The following is an 18442-nucleotide window of genomic DNA, read 5'->3' as shown; positions in this document are numbered from 1 at the left end:
TCTTAAGTGTTCTGGGATTACTAAACCCTGGGGATTTATCGGCCTTCCATCTCATCAATTTCACCAATGCCATTTCTTGACCAATTTTGATTTCTTTAATTTCCTCCCTCTCACTAAAGCCTGCACACCTCATTGTTTCTGGAATGTACTTTACATCCTTCTTTGTGAACACAAAGCCAAATCCCTCTGTTCCTGACTGTAAGAGATTGACATTTATCTTCACTAATTTTTTTCTCATCATCAGAAGTAACACGATTCCAGGTTATTGTCCAATAGGTCACAAGTTCTTCACCTGAAGGTAAAGGACCAGTGCACTGAAAGCTAGTTATTTCAAGTAGACCCGTTGGACTGGAACTTGGTGTTGTGTGTGACTTTTGACATTGTGCACCCCAGTCTAACACTGGCACCCCCACAATCTTTTTCTCGTCACATTCCAACAGAAACCTTTACAGTCAGTTTGTATGTTCCCCTCAAGCTTACTCTGTTGCATTGCTTTCTCTTCCTGAATCAATCATTAATCAGTCACTACTTGGCTCTGTTGTCTTTTGGTGGAATTTGTTTGCCTCTTCCTGTTTATTTGCTGAGGCTGGAGAGACTGTATCTCTGTTGATCGTTGGGGAAATCTGTCCCTTTAAATGCTGCCTGGCTGCCTTTTCTATTGCAGCAGACCCTTCCCAGTTCCAATCCTCACATCTGCTGTGGATTGTCAGGAAGCCTTTCCCACTATGAATCATCCAGGGAAGAGGATTGCAGTGTGTGGCAAGTCAGCTTGTGTCAGACAGCGGTTCAACAGTGTGAGCTCAACATGTCACTGTTATAGCAACATCTGTATTGCTGTTCTCAGCACACAGTGACTGATAGTCAGGATATCAATCAGGAACAAACCATTACAACTGGTTCAATCTGACAACCTGTTCCCTCTCTTTAATGCTGGGACAGTCCCTTTAATTCCTCGCGGAAGTTTAGAAATATCAGACTGCGATTTGTTTATTGTTTTTTTTATTTTGAAGGTGCAAACGCCCCAGTCCTTCTCCAGTCTCCGATCCTGGAACGTGTCACTGAGGGTCACACTGTCCAGTTACAGTGCACCATGAGGAATGCTGCAGTGACAAACACCGATGTTTACTGGTACCGGGAGCAAGCAGGAAGGAGAGAGTGGATTTTGAGACATTCTACATTGAATTACGTACAGCGGTACTCAGGGTTCACTGAGCGATTCCAGTCTTCCAGAGACTCCTCCGGTAGCAACTTCATTCTGACCATCACAAATGTGCAGCCCAGTGACAATGGAGCCTATTACTGCTCAGTCTGGGGAAGTGTCCTTGGTGGAGGAAGCCTGCTCATTGTAGACAGTAAGTAGAGTTTACACAACAATCACCTCCAGTATTAACCTCTTGACCAGTGAATGAATTGGAGGTCACTTTGTGATCAGGAAGGTTGAGGAGGTGATGGAGAGTGATCTCGGGGATGGATTCACTGAGGGGAGGAAGCTGAGCTGAGGTTCAATGTTGCTGGGCAGCGGATGGTGGGAAGGTGATGTTTTGTGACAACGGGAGAAGGGTTTTGTGGGAAATGTGGAGCTTTATCCTGGAGAACGAGTGATATTAATTCCATTTGACTCACAGGAGTGTCAGTGCCATCGGGCTGGATGTGCAAAGTCAGGGAGATTGCTCTGTGAGGTGCAAGATCTGCAGGGGAAATCTCCCAGGGATTGGGAATGAACCATAGAGCAACAAAGGGTCACACACATCTCTCTCCATTCCAGAGCCGATTGGTTCAATCCAGGTTAAAAGGAACCACTCCACATCGATAATGGGGTAAGGGGAGGGGCTTGCTCTCCATGACTTCCACAGCTGAGACTGGGATTGAAGCTGGGATGTTGTCATTATTCTACATTATACTCCAGCCATCCAGACAACCTGAGTAGGGAAGAGGTCGGAGTTACCTAGATCTTTGTGTTGAATGTTGCTGACAGCCTGGTTTCAGACCCCATCCTGGCTCAGGTAATTCCTGGGGTTTTTTCTTCTACTTGTCACATTAGGGGAGAGTGGTCAGTCAATAGCAGGTCAGATGTAATGCAGAGAGATGTGAGGATACTCTATTGGATGAAGAAATAAGAGCAGTGCAGACAATTTTATTTAAAATTGCAATTCTAACAGATGTGCAGGAGCAGACAGAGGTGGAAGGATATTCCTTAGTTGAAAGAAAGTATCAACTTTATAAGAACTGCCCTTTAGAATTCTGTGTCAAAAGAGAACACTGAACAGAAACCCGTAGCGGAACAACATGAAAATGTATGGACTATGAGAAACTGGAATCTGGAACTGCTTGGCCTTTTCTTGGCTGAAGACCATTTATCACATGATCACTTGAATCTGAAAGATCAATATGTTGTAGTTTATAAATTTCAAATTAATTTTGAATCATTTGAGGATGTTAAGAACAGATAAGAAATGGGTTTATCACATTCTCTGAACTGTCAGTTTTTGAATGCAGTTGAGTGTGTTGCTGGAAAAGCACAGCAGATCAGGCAGCATTGAGGAGCAGGAAAATCAACGTTTCGGGCACTAGCCTTCATCAGGAATTATGTCCAAAACATTGATTCTCCTATTCCTTGGATGCTGCCTGACCTGCCGTGCTTTTCCAGTACCACACTCTCGACTCTGAGCTTCAGCATCTGCAGTCCTCACTTTCTCCTACTGGTTCTGAATGCAGCCTAGCAACAGTTTCTGACCTTCCGTTACTGTGTGTTTTCACAGACTGAAAGGACAGCAACTGAACCAAAATTGTTCAGCTGACCAAAAGCAATAAAACAGACCCTTCTCTTCTGATAAAAAGAGAAAACTTCAAGCGGGACCAGCTGTACAGTTTCTCCCTCTCAGTCAGTAAAAGATAAAGACAAAGCTGTGAAGGTCCCTTCATGAAGGATATTTAAAGGTAAAGTTTCCAATATCAAGGTTTCAAACTATTTCCCATTGGAATCTGAAATATGGTCTGACGATCTCCCATCAATGTATAACTTTCAGGAATCAGCATCATTGACAAGAAATTACAGGAACTCTGAGAAGCTAGCACATTCCCCCTTATGGATTTCTTTGTCCCACTGGAACGGTCTTTCTTTAAGATGTTTTGTTTAAAAACAGCCCAAACTATTTCTGCAGAGCCATGTTGCCTTGTCTGTAAATGAATGTATGTTTGAGATTAGTGAGGTATGGTTTAATCCCAAACTGAAATGTCATTGCTTATCACATTTTGTTCTTGCTTTCAGTATTTCTCTTGCTCAAAATGAATAAGTTATTCTTGAGGTCATTAACCAACTTGTGTTTTTTTTTTAAAAAAAACTTTGTTTCGGAAGACAAAGAGAGACAAATTGGCCACAAAGTTTTATACAATAAAGAATCCAAGCCCAATTTCCATCTGTGATCAATACTAACATCAACTGAGACCATAATCAAAGTGGTTGGAGCTGTTCTCCTTGGAGAAGGAAAAGCTGAGAGGAAATTTGATCAAAATGCCCACTTCCATTGTAATTGAAGATCACAGCCAATATATCGAGTAAAAAGTGAGGTCTGCAGATGCTGGAGATCAGAGCTGAAAATGTGTTGCTGGTTAAAGCACAGCAGGTTAGGCAGCATCCAAGGAACAGGAAATTCGACGTTTCGGGCCAGAGACCTTCATCAGGAATGAGGAGAGGGTGCCAGGCAGGCTAAGGTAAAAGGTAGGGAGGAGGGAGTTGGGGGAGGGGCGATGGAGATGTGATAGGTGGAAGGAGGTCAAGGTGAGGGTGATAGGCCGGAGTGGGGTGGGGTGGAGAGGTCAGGAAGAGGATTGCAGGTTAGGAGGGCGGTGCTGAGTTCAAGGGAATCGACTGAGACAAGGTGGGGGGGAGGGGAAATGAGGAAACTGGAGAAATCCGAGTTCATCCCTTGTGGTTGGAAGGTTCCCAGGCGGAAGATGAGGCGCTCTTCCTCCAACCGTCATGTTGTTATGTTCTGGCGATGGAGGAGTCCAAGGACCTGCATGTCTTCGGTGGAGTGGGAGGGGGAGTTAAAGTGTGAGCCACGGGGTGGTTGGGTTGGTTGGTCCGGGCGTCCCAGAGGTGTTCCCTGAAGCGTTCTGCAAGTAGGCGGCCCGCCTCCCTTGCAGCACGCTTCAGGACTCCTCTATATTGGGGAGACGGGCCGCCTACTTGCAGAACGCTTCAGGGAACACCTCTGGGACGCCCGGACCAACCAACCCAACCACCCCGTGGCTCACACTTTAACTCTCCCTCCCACTCCACCGAAGACATGCAGGTCCTTGGACTCCTCCATCGCCAGAACATAACAACATGACGGTTGGAGGAAGAGCACCTCATCTTCCGCCTGGGAACCCTTCAACTACAAGGGATGAACTCAGATTTCTCCAGTTTCCTCATTTCCCCTCCCCCCACCTTGTCTCAGTCGATTCCCTTGAACTCAGCACCGCCCTCCTAACCAGCAATCCTCTTCCTGACCTCTCCGTCCCACACACTCCGGCCTATCACCCTCACCTTGACCTCCTTCCACCTATCACATCTCCATCGCCCCTCCCCCAAGTCCCTCCTCCCTACCTTTTTATCTTAGCCTGCCTGGCACCCTCTCCTCATTCCTGATGAAGGGCTCTGGCCCGAAACGTCGAATTTCCTGTTCCTTGGATGCTGCCTAACCTGCTGTGCTTTAACCAGCAACACATTTTCAGCACAGCCAATATATCCTTAGTCTGGGGGGATAGAGGAATTGGGTGGGACAGAGTTTTGGAATTTGGTGCAAGGCATGTGGGTTTGAGAAACTGGATTCTGGATCTCTGAGCAGCTCCTGGCTATGCAATGACATTGGGTCAGTTGGTAATTAGGATAAACCCAGGGCCAGGGACACCCAGTCCCACTGGATATTCGGGGGCATTGTGTACAGTGGGAGGATTATGAGTAGTCAATCTCGGGGAAAAGTGATCATTCCGAGGAAAACAGTGAGCAGGATGGGGAGAGAATGAGGGATCTTCACATAAGAATCTGCAGTATCTGAGCAATGAGTGGGTCACCAGATGGGGCTGAGATCAGGGAGAAGGGACTGGATGACGTGAGGAGTTCGGAGCCTCTCGTGGGGACAGGAAGTGGGGAGAGCCTGAGGCTGAGATGCGTAATCAACAGCTGTCCTTTATTCAGGCAACGTCACTCTACACTCTGACCCAGCTGTTCCTCTTTATTTATTTACACTAATTGTTATGAAAGTTATTTAATTATTCAGGCATAGTTTGTTTGATCTGTTCCAACTCCACTGGTTCAATCTTATTTTTAGATTAGATTCCCTAATCTGATCAGGCCCTTCCGCTCAACCAGTCCACACCGACCCTCGAAGAGTAACCCATCCAGACCCATTTCCCTCTGACTAATGCACCTAACACTGTAGGCAATTTAGCATTGCCAATTCACTTGGCCTGCACATCTTTGGATAGTGGGTGGAAACCGGAGCACCCGGAGGAAACCCACGCAGACACGGGGAAAATGTGCAAACTCCACAGACAGTTGCCTGAGGCCAGAATCGAACCTGGGACCCTGGTGCTGTGAGGCAGCAGTGCTAGCCACTGAGCCACTGTGCTGCCCATCAACCTTATTCTGGTTCCCTATTTGTTACGCCTGAACTGTCCCTTTAAACAACTGGCAGTACATTGTAAACTGAAGATTTGATTCTTAAATTCTTGATGCTTTTTCCCCGAAAGGTGCATCTGGTCCAGTCCTTCTCCAGTCTCCGATGGTGAGACATGTCACCAAGGATCACACTGCCCAGTTACAGTGCACCATGAGGGACGCCTCAGTGGCACAGACCGATGTTCACTGGTACAGACAAGAACCAGGGAGTCATGTGAACCTGTTTTTAACACATTACAGAAATGGTTACATAAGACGGAGCCAAGGTTTCAATAATCGATTCCAGCCTTCCAGACACCATTCCAATAACAGCTTCATTCTGACCATCACAAACGTACAGCCCAATGACACTGGAGTCTATTACTGCTCAGTTTGGGGAAGTGTCCTTGGTGGAGGAAGTCTGGTCATTGTAAACCGTAAGTAGAGTTTCCTCTCCTCACAATCTCCTTCACTAATAACCTCTTGCCCAGTGAATGAATTGGAGATCAGTTTGTGATCAAGAAGATTGAGGAGGTGATAGAGAGTGATCGCCGGGATGGATTCACCGTGGGGAGGAAGCTGAGCTCAGGTTCAGTCATGCCCAAAGTTGCCCCTCTGTAGTTAAGCTTCGGGGAGTATCTTTGGGAGTTAATGCCATTTGGCTGCAGAGCAGAAGAGGATGTTTCATCTTCACTGTGTCCTCATGGGCCCCACGGTGGCTCAGTGGTTAGCACTGCTGCTGCACAGTGCCAGGGACCCAGATTCAATTCCAGCCTCGGGCAACTGTGTGGCGTTTGAACATTCTTCTCATGTCTGCGTGGGTTTCCTGCGAGTGCTCCGGTTTCCTCCCACAATTCAAAGATGTGTAGTTTAGGTGTATTGGCCATGCCAAGTTGCCCATAGTGTTCTGGGATGTGTAGGTTAAGTGCATTAGTTCAGGTAAATGTAGCGTAATAGGTTCCGCTAATGGGTCTGGGTGGGCTACTCTCCAGAAAATTGGTGTGGATGTGTTGGACTGAATGGATTCTATTCTATTCTGTTCTATTCTATTCATGTTGGGCAGATATTTGGAGAGAGTGGAAACAGCCTTGAGATGGTTGGAGGAGATAGAGGGACAATGCAGTGATGGGGGAGATGGAAAGGTTGAGCATGTTTCTGAGGGTGAAATGGTGATGGCAAGGTGCTCGGGAATGGTGCCCTAGGCACAGCACAGAGATGCTCAGAATCTGGAGGAGAGACCACTGGTGTTGGGAGGAACCATCAGAGGGGGACCCTGAGAGAGCAGTGCCGGGAACTGCAATGTGTTCTGAGACTTTCCAACAGAAGGTAAACTCAATATTTTTCAAATGAGTGGAGACCTGAGAGAGTAAGTGGATAGAGAGAGAATGAGACCCACAGTCACACTGAGATCGGTTGTGATGTCAATCAATGGAGACTCTGTGCTGGGACTGAGAGTGAATCTGGATTCCAGGATCTGGAACAGGGAGTGGATACAAGCTGGTTCCCCATTACAAGAGGCAAGAGGCAGTTGGATGGATGGTCTGGATTGTGGGGGCAGAGAGACTTTGTGTGGCGCTGCTGATTGGCCTGGGAAGGAGCATTGTTGAAGTGAGGGGTTCTGTGCTCATATTACCCTCATACAGGCAGTTGACTATTTGGATACATTTTCTGATAGTTCATTGAGTTTGTTAAGTAGCAGTTCCTTTTATATGGTATATTAGCAGCTTAGCTAAAGAAGGGTCACCAACCGTGACAAAGGGAGATAATTTACAGGGTCCAGACAGCAAACAGGATGTGAGTACACAGTGTTTCAGTCTCTTTGGTGCAGGTGGAGGGTAGCATCCAGAGAACATAGAGTCATAGAGATGTATAGCATGGAAACAGACCCTTCAGTCCAACCCGTCCATGCCGACCAAATATCCAAACCCAATCTAGTCCCACCTGACTGCACCTGGCCCATATCCCTCCAAACCCTTCCTATTCATACACCCTCCAAATGCCTTTTAAATGTTGCAATTGTACCAGCCTCCACCACTTCCTCTAGTAGCTCATTCTATACACGTACACTCTCTGTGTGAAAATGTTGCCCCGTAGGTCTCTTTCATATCTTTCCACTCTCACCTTAAACCTATGCCCTCTTGTTCTGGACTCCCAAACCCCAGGGAAAAGACTTTGCCTATTTACCCTATCCATGCACCTCATAATTTTGTAAACCTCTATAAGGTCACCCCTCAGCCTCCAATGCTCCAGAGAAAACAGCCTCAGATTGTTCAGCCTCTCCCTATAGCTCAGATCCTCCAACCCTGGCAACATCTTAGTAAATCTTTTCTGGACCCTTTCAAGTTTCACAACATCTTTGCGATAGGATGATCAGAATTGCACACAATATTTGAACAGTAGCCTAATCAATGTCCTGTATAGCCGCAACATGACCTCCCAACTCCTATACTCCATGCGCTGACCAATAAAGGAAAGCATACCAAATGTCTTCTTCACTATCTTATCTACCTGCAACTCCACTTTCAAGGAGTTATAAACCTGCACTCCAAGGTCTCTTTGTTCAGTAACACTCTCTAGGACCTTACCATTAAGTGTCTAAATCCTGCTAAGATTTGCTTTGCCAAAATGCAGCACCTCGCATTTATCTGAATTAAACTCCATCTGCCACTTCTCAGCCCATTGACCCATCTGATCAAGATCCTGTTGTAATCTGAGGTAACCTGCTTCGCTGTCCACTACACCTCCAATTTTGGTGTCATCTACAAACTTACTAACTGCACCTCTTATGCTCGCATCCAAATCATTTATGTAAATGACAAAAAGTGGAGGACTCAGCACCGATCCTTGTGGCACTCCACTGGTCACAGGCCTCCAGTCTGAAAAACAACCCTCCACCACCTCCCTCTGTCTTTGAGCCAGTTGTGTATCCAAATGGCTAGTTCTCCCTGTATTCGGTGAGATCTAACCTTGCTAATCAGTCTCCCATGCGGAACCTTGTCAAACGCCTTACTGAAGTCCATATAGATCACATCTACTGCTCTGCCCTCATCAATCCTCTTTGTTACTGCCTCAAAAAACTCAATCAAGTTTGTGAGACATGATTTCCCACGCACAAAACCATGTTGACTACCCCTAACCAGTCCTCACCTTTCCAAATACATGTACGTCCTGTCCCTCAGGATTCCCTCCAACAACTTGCCCACCACCAAGGTCAGGCTCACTGGTCTATAGTTCCCTGGCTTGTCATTACCACCCTTCTTAAACAGTGGTACCACATTCGCCAACCTCCAGTCTCTGGCACCTTACCTGTGACTATCGATGAAACAAATATCTCAGCAAGAAGCCCAGCAATCACTTCTCTTGCTTCCCACAGAAGTCTAGGATACACCTGATCGGGTCCTGGGGATTTATCCACCTTTACCCATTTCAAGACATCCAGCACTTCCTCCTCTGTAATATGGACATTTTGCAAGATGTCACCGTTTGGAAAAGTCCGGCATAAGATCAGGCCCTTCAGCCCATCAACTCTGTTCAGTCATGATGCCATTCTAAATTAATCCTTCCCAGTAAATGTTTCTGACTAAATACCTCTTAAACATTGCTATTGAATCTATTTAAACCATCTCCCCTGGCAGTGCAGTCCAGGCACCTACCACACTCTATGTAAAAACCTTTCCTCACACATCTTCTTTACACTTTCCCCACCCAACCTTAAAACTGCACCCCCTAGTATTTGACAATTACATCCTGGAAGAAACACTCTGACTATCCATTCTAGCCACGTCTCTCGTAATTTTGTAATTTCATCCCTCAGCCTTTGATTGTTTCACAAACACAATCTAAGTTTGTCCACCCTCTCCTTATAGATTAATACACTCCAATCCAGGCAACATCCTAGTAATCCTCTTTTGCACCCTCTCTAATGTCTCCTCATCTTTCCAATAGTGTGGTGACTAGAACATCACACAGTACTCCAAATGTGGCTGAAATAAAGTGCTATACAGCTGCAACATGACGTGCCAATTTTTATACTCAACAGCCCAACCAAAGAAAACAATAATGCCATATGCATTCTTTAGCACCTTATTCATTTGTAATGCCACTTTCTAGGAGCTATGGACTTGCATCTTAAGATCCCTTTGTATATTAATTCTTGTAAGGGACTTGCCATTCACTGTATGCTTTCCTGTGGCATATGACCTCTCAAAATGACTCACTTCACACTTGTCCAGATGAAACTCCATCTGCCATTTCTCCACCCAACGTTCCAACTGATCAATATCCCGCTGTATCCTTTGACAACCTTCCTCACCTTCCACAACTCCACCAATTTTTGTGTCATCTGCAAATTTACTGAAACATAGAAAATAGGAGCAGGAGTAGGACATTTGGCCCTTCAAGCCTTCACCATCATTCAATACAATTATTGGCTGATCATGCAATTCCTGGATCCCATTTCTGCCCTCTCTACATACCCTCTGATCCACAAGGGACCATGTTCAGCTCCCGGGAGAAAGTGAGGACTGCAGATGCTGGAGATCAGAGTCAAGGGTGTGGTGCTGGAAAGGACAGCAGGTCAGATAGCATCAGAGGAGCAGGAGAATTGACGTTTCGGGCCCGAGCCCTTCATCATGTCCAGCTCCCTCTTGAATATATCGAATGAACTGGCCCCAACAGCTTCCTGTGGGAGAGAATTCCACAGGTTCACAACTCTGAAGAAATTCTTCCTCATCTCAGTCTGGAGTGGTTTACCCTTTATTCTTAAACTGTGTCCCCTAGTTCAGGACTTCCCCAACATTGGGTATATTCTTCCCACATCTAGCCTGCCCAGTCCCATCAGGATATTATATGTTTCTATGAGATCCTCCTTCACTTATCTAAATTCCTTTGAATACAATCCCAGTCATTCTAGTCTTTCCTCATATGTCAGTCATGCCATCAGTCTGGTGAAACTTTTGCCGAATTCTCTCAAGAATGTCCTTCCTCGGACTACGAGAACAAAACTGCACACGACACTCGAGGCATAGCCTCACCAAGGCCCTGTATAACTGCAGCAAGACATCCTTACGCTGATACTCCAGTCCTCTCACTATGAAGGCCAGCACGCCATTAGCTTTCCTCACCACTTGCTGCACCTGCATGCCAACCTTCAGCGATTGTTCCACCATGACACCTAGGTCTCGTTGCACGTCACCTTTTCTGAAACTGTCACAATTCAGATAATAATCTGCCTTCCTGTTTTGTGACCAAAATGAATAACTTCACACTTATCCACATTATATTTCATTTGTCAAATATTTGGCACTCTGTCCAAGTCACCCTGCAATCTCTTAGCATATGTCCCACAGCTCACGTTGTCACCCTGCTTAATGTCATCTGCAAATATGGGTAAATGGCATTCATTTAATTCATTCAAATGGTTATTGTATATTGTGAACAGCTGGGGTCCCAGCACTGTATCTTGCTGTACTTCACTCGTCACTGCCTGCCACTCTGAAAAGGACCTTTGTATTCCAACTCTCTGCTTCCTGTCTGCCAATCAGTTCTCTACCAATGTCAATACTTCACTTCCAATACCATGAACCTTAAGTTTCCTTCCTAATATCTTGTGTGGGACTTTGTCAAAGTCTTTTGAAAGCCCAAATATGCAACATCTACTGCTTTACCCTTATCCACTCTACTGGTCACATGTTCAAAAAAAGTCCAGAAGATTTGTCAAGCCTGATTTCCCTTTAGTGAATCCATGCTGATTAGGACTGATTCTGTCACCACTTTCCAAATGCTTCAGTTATTACATCATTAGTTATTGACTCCAGCATTTTTCCCACCACTAATGTCAGGCAAACCAGCCTATAATTCCCCATTTTCTCTCTCGCTCCTTTTTTAAAGAATGGGGTTACATTAGCTACCCTCCAGTCCAGTGGACCTTCCAGGGTCTACAGAATGCTGAAAAACGATCAGGTTATTTCTAGGGCCACTTCCTTAAGTACTCTGGGATGCAGATCATCAGGGCATGGGGACTTATCAGGTTTTAATTCCATCAATTTCCCCAATACCATTTCCTGACAAATAAGGATTTCCTTCAATTTCTCCTTTATGGTTGACCCTCTGTCTCTGAGCATTTCTTGAAGAAAGATCAAAAGTATCTGATCAACCATCAAATGAAAAACAAAGGAATTATGGCTGCTGCAAATCCAAAACAAAAACAGAAGTTGATGGAAAAGCTCAGCAGGTTTGGCAGCATCCTTCAAACTGTTATGAGGCAGAATCACAGACCTGAAACATTAACTCTGATTTCTCTGCTCAGATGCTGCCAAAACCTGCCGAGTTTTTCCAGCAAATTCAGTTCTGGTATTGTTCAACTGGTCTCCCATCTCTTTGTTGTTCATTATGAATCCATCCAATTCTCACAGTAAGGGATCTACATTTGTCTTCACCAGTCTTTTGTTGTTTCCACATCTATCAAAGATTTTGCTGTCGGTTTTTACGTTTTCCACAAGCTTACTTTCTTATTCTATTTTCCCTATCTGAATTAAAGCCTTTGTCCTCCTCTGCTGAATTTTAAATTTCTCCCAGTACTCAGGTTTGCTGCTTTTTTCTGGTGAAGACAAATATAGATCCCTTACTGTGTGACTCAGATGGATCTCTTAAATATCCTTGGACAGCTTATCCTAGGTCATGCATGCCTCAAACATGCACACTCATAATAACTGCTGTTTCCTTACTGCATGCATCTCTAATTTACTGTTTGATTCAGTCCCCAATTTCACAATTACTATTTGGTGGGCTGTACACAACTCCCACGAACTTATTTTTCCCTTTGGTGTTCCCCTGCTCCACCCATACAGATTGCACAGGTCCAGTCTAATGTGCTCCCTTACTGTTATTTTAGTCTCTTCCTTAACTAGTAACACTATCACACCTCCCTTTCCTTTCCATCTATATTTCCTGAAAATTCAATAAACATGGACATTGAGTTCCCATTTTGGTCACCCTGGAGTCAGCTCTCTGTGATCCCAATTATGTCATATCCATTTGTAACTGTTTAAGCTATTAATCCATCCACCTTATTACATATGCTTCTCACAATGAGATATAAAGTTTTCAGGTTTGTATATTTTTGATATTTATAGTCCTTTTAGAATCATTGTGAGAAATGGCCCTTTCTGATATTTGTCTTTCATTTCTCTGCTATCCACTTGCACTTTCCCCCTTACTGTCCTTTGTTTTTGTCCACTCTATACTTCCCTCTGATTTCATGCGTTAGTTCCCATCCCCCTGCCATATTAGATTAAACTCTCCTCTACAGCACAAGCAAACACTCCCCTGAGGACATTTCTTCCAGTCCTGCCCAGATACAGACTGTCTGGTTTGTACTGGTGCTAACTGCACCTGAACCAGTTCCAATATCCCAGGAATTTAAATCCCTCTCTCTTGCACTATCTTTCAAGCCACACATGCACCTTGGCTATCCTACCATTCGTAAAAATAATTACCTCGTGTCAATAGTAGCAATCCTGAGATTACTACCTTTTGAGATCCGACTTGTTAGTTAAACTCCCAGCTCCCTAACTTCAGCTTATGGGACCTCATCCTGTCTTTTTCTTTACTGATACAATTGGTACGTACATGCCCTCCCACAGCTGGCTGTTCATCCTCCCTGTCCAGAATGTTCTGCAGCTGTTCTGAGACATCCTTGACCATTGGACCAGGGAAGCAACGTGCTCTCGTTTACAGCCGCAGAAACACCTATCTGTTCCCATTGAATCCCCAATTACTACAGCTCTAACACTCTTTTCCCTGCCCTCCTGGTGCAGCAGAGCCAGCCATGGTGCTATGAAGCCAGCTGCTGCCACCTTCCCCTCGTGAGCCATCTCCCCCAACAGTATCCAAAATAGTTATGCCTGATACGGAGGGAGATGACTACAGGGGACCCCTGCACTGCCATCCAACTCTTCCTCTATCTGTTGGTCACCCATTCCTTATCTTCCTTAGTAATTTTTATCTGCAGTGTGACCAACTTAAAAATCATAGATTCATAGAGATGTACAGCATGAAAACAGACCCTTCAGTCCAATTCGTTCATGCCGACCAAATGTACTAAACTAATCTAGCCCCATTTGCCAGCACTGGCCTATATCCCTATACACCCTTCCTATTCATATACCCATCCAAGTGCCTTGTAATTGTACCAGCCTCCATGACTTCCTCTGGCAGCTCATTCCAAACACGCTCTACTCCCTATGTGAAAAAGGTCCCTTTTATAACTTTCCCCTCTCACCCTAAACCTATGCCATCTAATTCTGGACTCCCTCATGCAATGGAAAGGACAATGTCTATTTATCCTATCTATACCCCTCATGATTTTATAAACTTCTATAAGGTCCCTCTTCAGCCTCTGGCACTCCAGGGAAAACAGCCTCAGCCTGTTCAGCCTCTCCCTTTTGCTGAAATCCTCCAACTCTGGCAACATCCTTGTAAATCTTTTCTGAACCCTTTCAGGTTTCACAACATCTTTCTGACAGGAAGGAGACCAGAATTGCATGTAATATTCCAAAAGTGGTCTAACCAATGGCCTGTACAGCTGCAACATGACCTCCCAACTCCGATACTCAATGCTCTGACCAATAAACAAAAGCACATCAAATACCTTCTTCACAATCCTATCTACCTGCGACTCCATTTTCAAGAAGCTATGAATCTGTATTCTAAGGTCTCTTTGTTCAGCAACACTCCCCAGGACCTTACCATTAAGTGTATTAGTCCTACTAAGATTTGCTTTTCCAAAATGCAACACCTCACATTTATCTGAATTAAACTCCATCTACCACTCCTCAGCCTATTGGCCCACCTGAACAAGATCATGTTGTACTCTGAGGTCACCTTCTTCACTGTCCACTTCACCTCCAACTTTGGTGTCATCTTACTGAATGTGCTATCCACGATTCCCTCAGCCTCATGGATGCTCCAAAGTGAATCCAGCCACAGCTCCAGAGCTGTCAAATGGTCAGGCAGGAGTTGCAGCTGGACACACTTCCTGCACGTGAAGGAGTCAGGGACATCGGAACGATCCCTGAGTTCCTGCATTGCACAGGAGGAGCATGACATGGGTCTTGAATCTCCTGCCATGGCTTAACATTTCAGTTAACAACAGGAGCACAGTGAAGAGAAGATGAGAGAGAAGAAAAACTGTTCACCAAACACTCACTTCCCCTCACGGGTATATGTCCTTCTGCTCCTCCTTTACTCTCAGGTCTTCAGCAGCTGCAGGTGTTTGATCCTCCTCCAACTGCCTTACCTCACTGCTGCTCATCCTCCTCACTGAGGCCCAGTATTGATGTAAACCTACACTTCAACCTCCAGCAGCAATTCACCCACAAAGCAGCCCTTCTCAAAATAATCACTCCGCTAAAGCTTGCCTTCCTTGTATTTACTCCTGGACGATTCCTCCCAGAATCCTTCTCAGCAGTGCCCTCTGTTGGATGCCCTTACACAGTCCTTCAGTACTCCCCTCCTCAATGGCAGTGGCTGAAATGACTCCTCCCAGAATCCTTCTCAGCAGTAACCTCTTGTCAGACGAGTGCATTTTATCCAAATAATTTGCATATATAACAAGCAACAGAGATTCCACCACTCATCCTTGCAGAATATGACTGATCACACAACTACAGATAGTAAAACACCACTCCACAGTAACCCTCTGTCTTCTGTGACCAAGGCAATTTTGTAACCAATCTGCCAACTCACCATGGATCCAATGTAATTTAATCTTCTGCACCTGCCTCCCATGAGAGACCTTGTCAAATGCTTTAGTGATGTTCATGTAGATAACACCCACTGTCTGATCTTCATCAGTCATGTTTGTCACTTCCTCAAATAAGTACACATCATGTTCTATATACAAAGCCATACTGACTCCTATCCCCAATAAGTTCATGCTTTTCCAAAGGCAAAAAAATTATTAAAAATATTCTCCAATTATTTCCCTACCACTGATGTAAAGCTCACCAGCCTATAATTTCCTAGATTATCCCTTTATCCTTCTTAAACAATGGAACAATATTAACTATTCTCCAGGCTTCTGGGACTTCACATGTGGCGAACGAGGATTCAAAGATCTCTTTCAGGCCCCAGCAATGTCTTCTCTTTCCTCCTATACTACCTTGGGACAATTCCATCATACCCTGGGGACTGACCTACATAAATATTTTTCAAGAATATCAAGTATGCCTCCCTGATTTTTCCAGCATGTTTCCTTCTCCTTTGTGAATATCAATGCAAATTAAGGACCACACCCACATCTTCTGACTCCATGCATACATTACCTCCGTTGCCCTTGAGTGAACCTTCCCTTTCATTAGCCACGTTCTTATGCCCAATTAATGTGTAAAATACCTTGGGTTTCTTCTTAATCTGGGGAGAAAGTGAGGACTGCAGATGCTGGAGATCAGAGCTGAAAATGTGTTGCTGGAAAAGTGCAGCAGGTCAGGCAGCATCCAAAGATCAGGAGACTCGATGTTTCGGACATGAGCCCTTCTTCAGGAATGAGGAAAGTGTGCCAAGTAGGCTAAGATGAAAGATAGGGAGGAGGGACTTGGGGGAGGGGCGTTGGAAATGCAATAGGTGGAAAGAGGTGAAGGTGAGGGTGATAGGCCGGAGAGGGGGTGGGGCAAAGAGGTCAGGAAGAAACTTGCAGGTCAGGAAGGCGGTGCTGAGTTCAAGGGTTGGGATTGAGACAAGGTGGGGGGAGGGGAAATGAGGAAGCTGGAGAAATCTGAATTCATCCCTTGTGGTTGGAGGGTTCCTAGGTGGAAGATGAGGTGCTCTTCCTCCAGCCATTGTGTTGCCATGGTCTGGTGATGGAGGAGGCCAAGGACCTGCATGTCCTTGGTGGGGTGGGAGAGGACGTTGAAGTGTTGAGCCACGGGGTGGTTGGGTTGGTTGGTGCGGGTGTCCCAGAGGTGTTCTCTGAAACGTTCCGCAAGTAGTTGGCCTGTCTCCCCAATGTAGAGGAGGCCACACCAGGTGCAGCGGAATCAATAAATGATGTGTGTGGAGATGCAGGTGAATTTGTGGCAGATATGGAAGGATCCCTTAGGGCCTTGGAGGGAAGTGAGGGGGGAGGTGTGGGCGCAAGTTTTGCATTTCTTGCGGTTGCAGGGGAAGGTGCTGGGAGTGGAGGTTGGGTTGGTGGGGGGTGTGGACCTGACGAGGGAGTCGCGGAGGAAGTGGTCTTTTCAGAATGTTGATAGGGGAAGGGAGGGAAATATATCCCTGGTGGTGGTGTCCGTTTGGAGGTGGCGGAAATGACGACAGATGATACAATGCATATGGAGGTTGTTGGGGTGGTAGGTGAGGACCAGTGGGGTTCTGTCCTGATGGCTATTGGCGGGGCGGGGTTCAAGGGTGGAGGAGCAGGAAGTGGAGGAGATGCGGTGGAGAGCATCATCGACCATGTCTGAGGGGAAATTGCAGTCTTTGAAGAAGGAGACCATCTAGGTTGTTCAGTATTGGAACTGGTCCTCCTGGGAGCAGGTGCAGCATAGGTGAAGGAATTGGGAATATGGAATGGCGTTTTTACAGGGGGCAGGGTGGGAGGAGGTGTAGTCAAGGTAGCTGTGGGTGTCAGTCAGTTTATAGTAAATGTCCATGTTTATTCCATTGCCCGAGATAGAAATGGAGAGGTCTAGGAAGGGGAGGGAGGAGTCTGAGATGGTCCAGGTAAATTTGTGGTCGGAGTGGAAGATGTTAGTAAAGTGGATGAACTGTTCAACCTCCTCGTGGGAGCATGAGGCAGCGCCGATACAGTCATCAATGTAGCGGAGGAAAAGGTGGGGTTTGGTGCCAGTGTAGCTGCGGAAGATGGACTGTTCCACATATCCTACAAAGAGGCAGGCATAGCTGGGGCCCATGCGGGTGCCCATGGCTACTCCTTTGGTTTGGAGTAAGTGGGAGGATTGGAAAGAGAAGTTGTTCAGAGTGAGGACCTGTTCAGTCAGTCGATGGAGGGTGTCAGTGGAAGGGTACTGGTTGGTACGCCGGGAAATGAAGAAGCCCGAGATAGAAATGGAGAGGTCTAGGAAGGTGAGGGAGGAGTCTGAGACGGTCCTCGAGTGCCACGGGCATTTCATGGTCACTTTGGGCCCTACTTTATTCCACATTTAAGTTATTTCTTGCTTCCTTTATATTCCTCAAGGGCCTTACCTGATTACAGTTTCCTAAACCCTACAGTTTCAATCACATGACCAGTCCAAAATCCAGCACAGCTTCTTTACACGTTGGACTGTCAACATTGTTTCAAGAAACCCTCCTGTTTGCACTGAACAAATTCAGTCCGATCAAAGTCCCTTTCACTAAGGTGAATCCACATCAAAGCTACAGATGTTAAAATCACCCACTGAACCAACCCCCTGTTTTTAGATTGAGAAATAGAGGTAGAGTCATCCAACCTAGAAACACAGTTTGGTCCAATTCATCTATGCTGACCAGACATCTCAATCCAACCTTGTCCCATTTGCCAGCATTTTTCCCATAAACCTTTAAATGCATCCTATTCATATACTAATCCAGATTCCTTTTGTTATGACAGAGGGTAAACCTCTCTGCTAATTTAAACAGCAATACTGAAAAGATTCACCCTGTGCTGTAATCTGTTTGCATTTTTGAGGGAAAGAACTATCCCAGAGGTCACTATTTAAAGTAAAAATTAAAACCTTTATTCTTTTTAAGTCCAACAGAGAATATTAAAAGCAACAACTATTTGCAATCACTTTCTCTTAAACCTATCTTCTACTTCCC

At 45.5% G+C, this 18442-nt stretch overlaps 1 protein-coding gene across 1 annotated transcript in view; it reads left to right on the top strand.

The window, feature by feature from the left end:
* Positions 1 to 18442, top strand: part of LOC132819311 (roundabout homolog 1-like) — a 69453-nt gene that overhangs the window by 7041 nt on the left and 43970 nt on the right. Inside the window, exons 2-3 of the mRNA XM_060830758.1 lie at positions 1011 to 1352; positions 5737 to 6081. Of these exons, the coding sequence (XP_060686741.1) occupies positions 1011 to 1352; positions 5737 to 6081 (687 nt within the window). The remainder of the gene's footprint in view (positions 1 to 1010; positions 1353 to 5736; positions 6082 to 18442) is intronic.

This window comes from Hemiscyllium ocellatum, chromosome 10 (assembly GCF_020745735.1).
Source record: "Hemiscyllium ocellatum isolate sHemOce1 chromosome 10, sHemOce1.pat.X.cur, whole genome shotgun sequence".
In the NCBI taxonomy this organism is placed as follows: domain Eukaryota; kingdom Metazoa; phylum Chordata; class Chondrichthyes; order Orectolobiformes; family Hemiscylliidae; genus Hemiscyllium; species Hemiscyllium ocellatum.
Note: the sequence above shows the minus strand (reverse complement) of the source record. Positions and strands in the feature narration are given on the sequence as shown.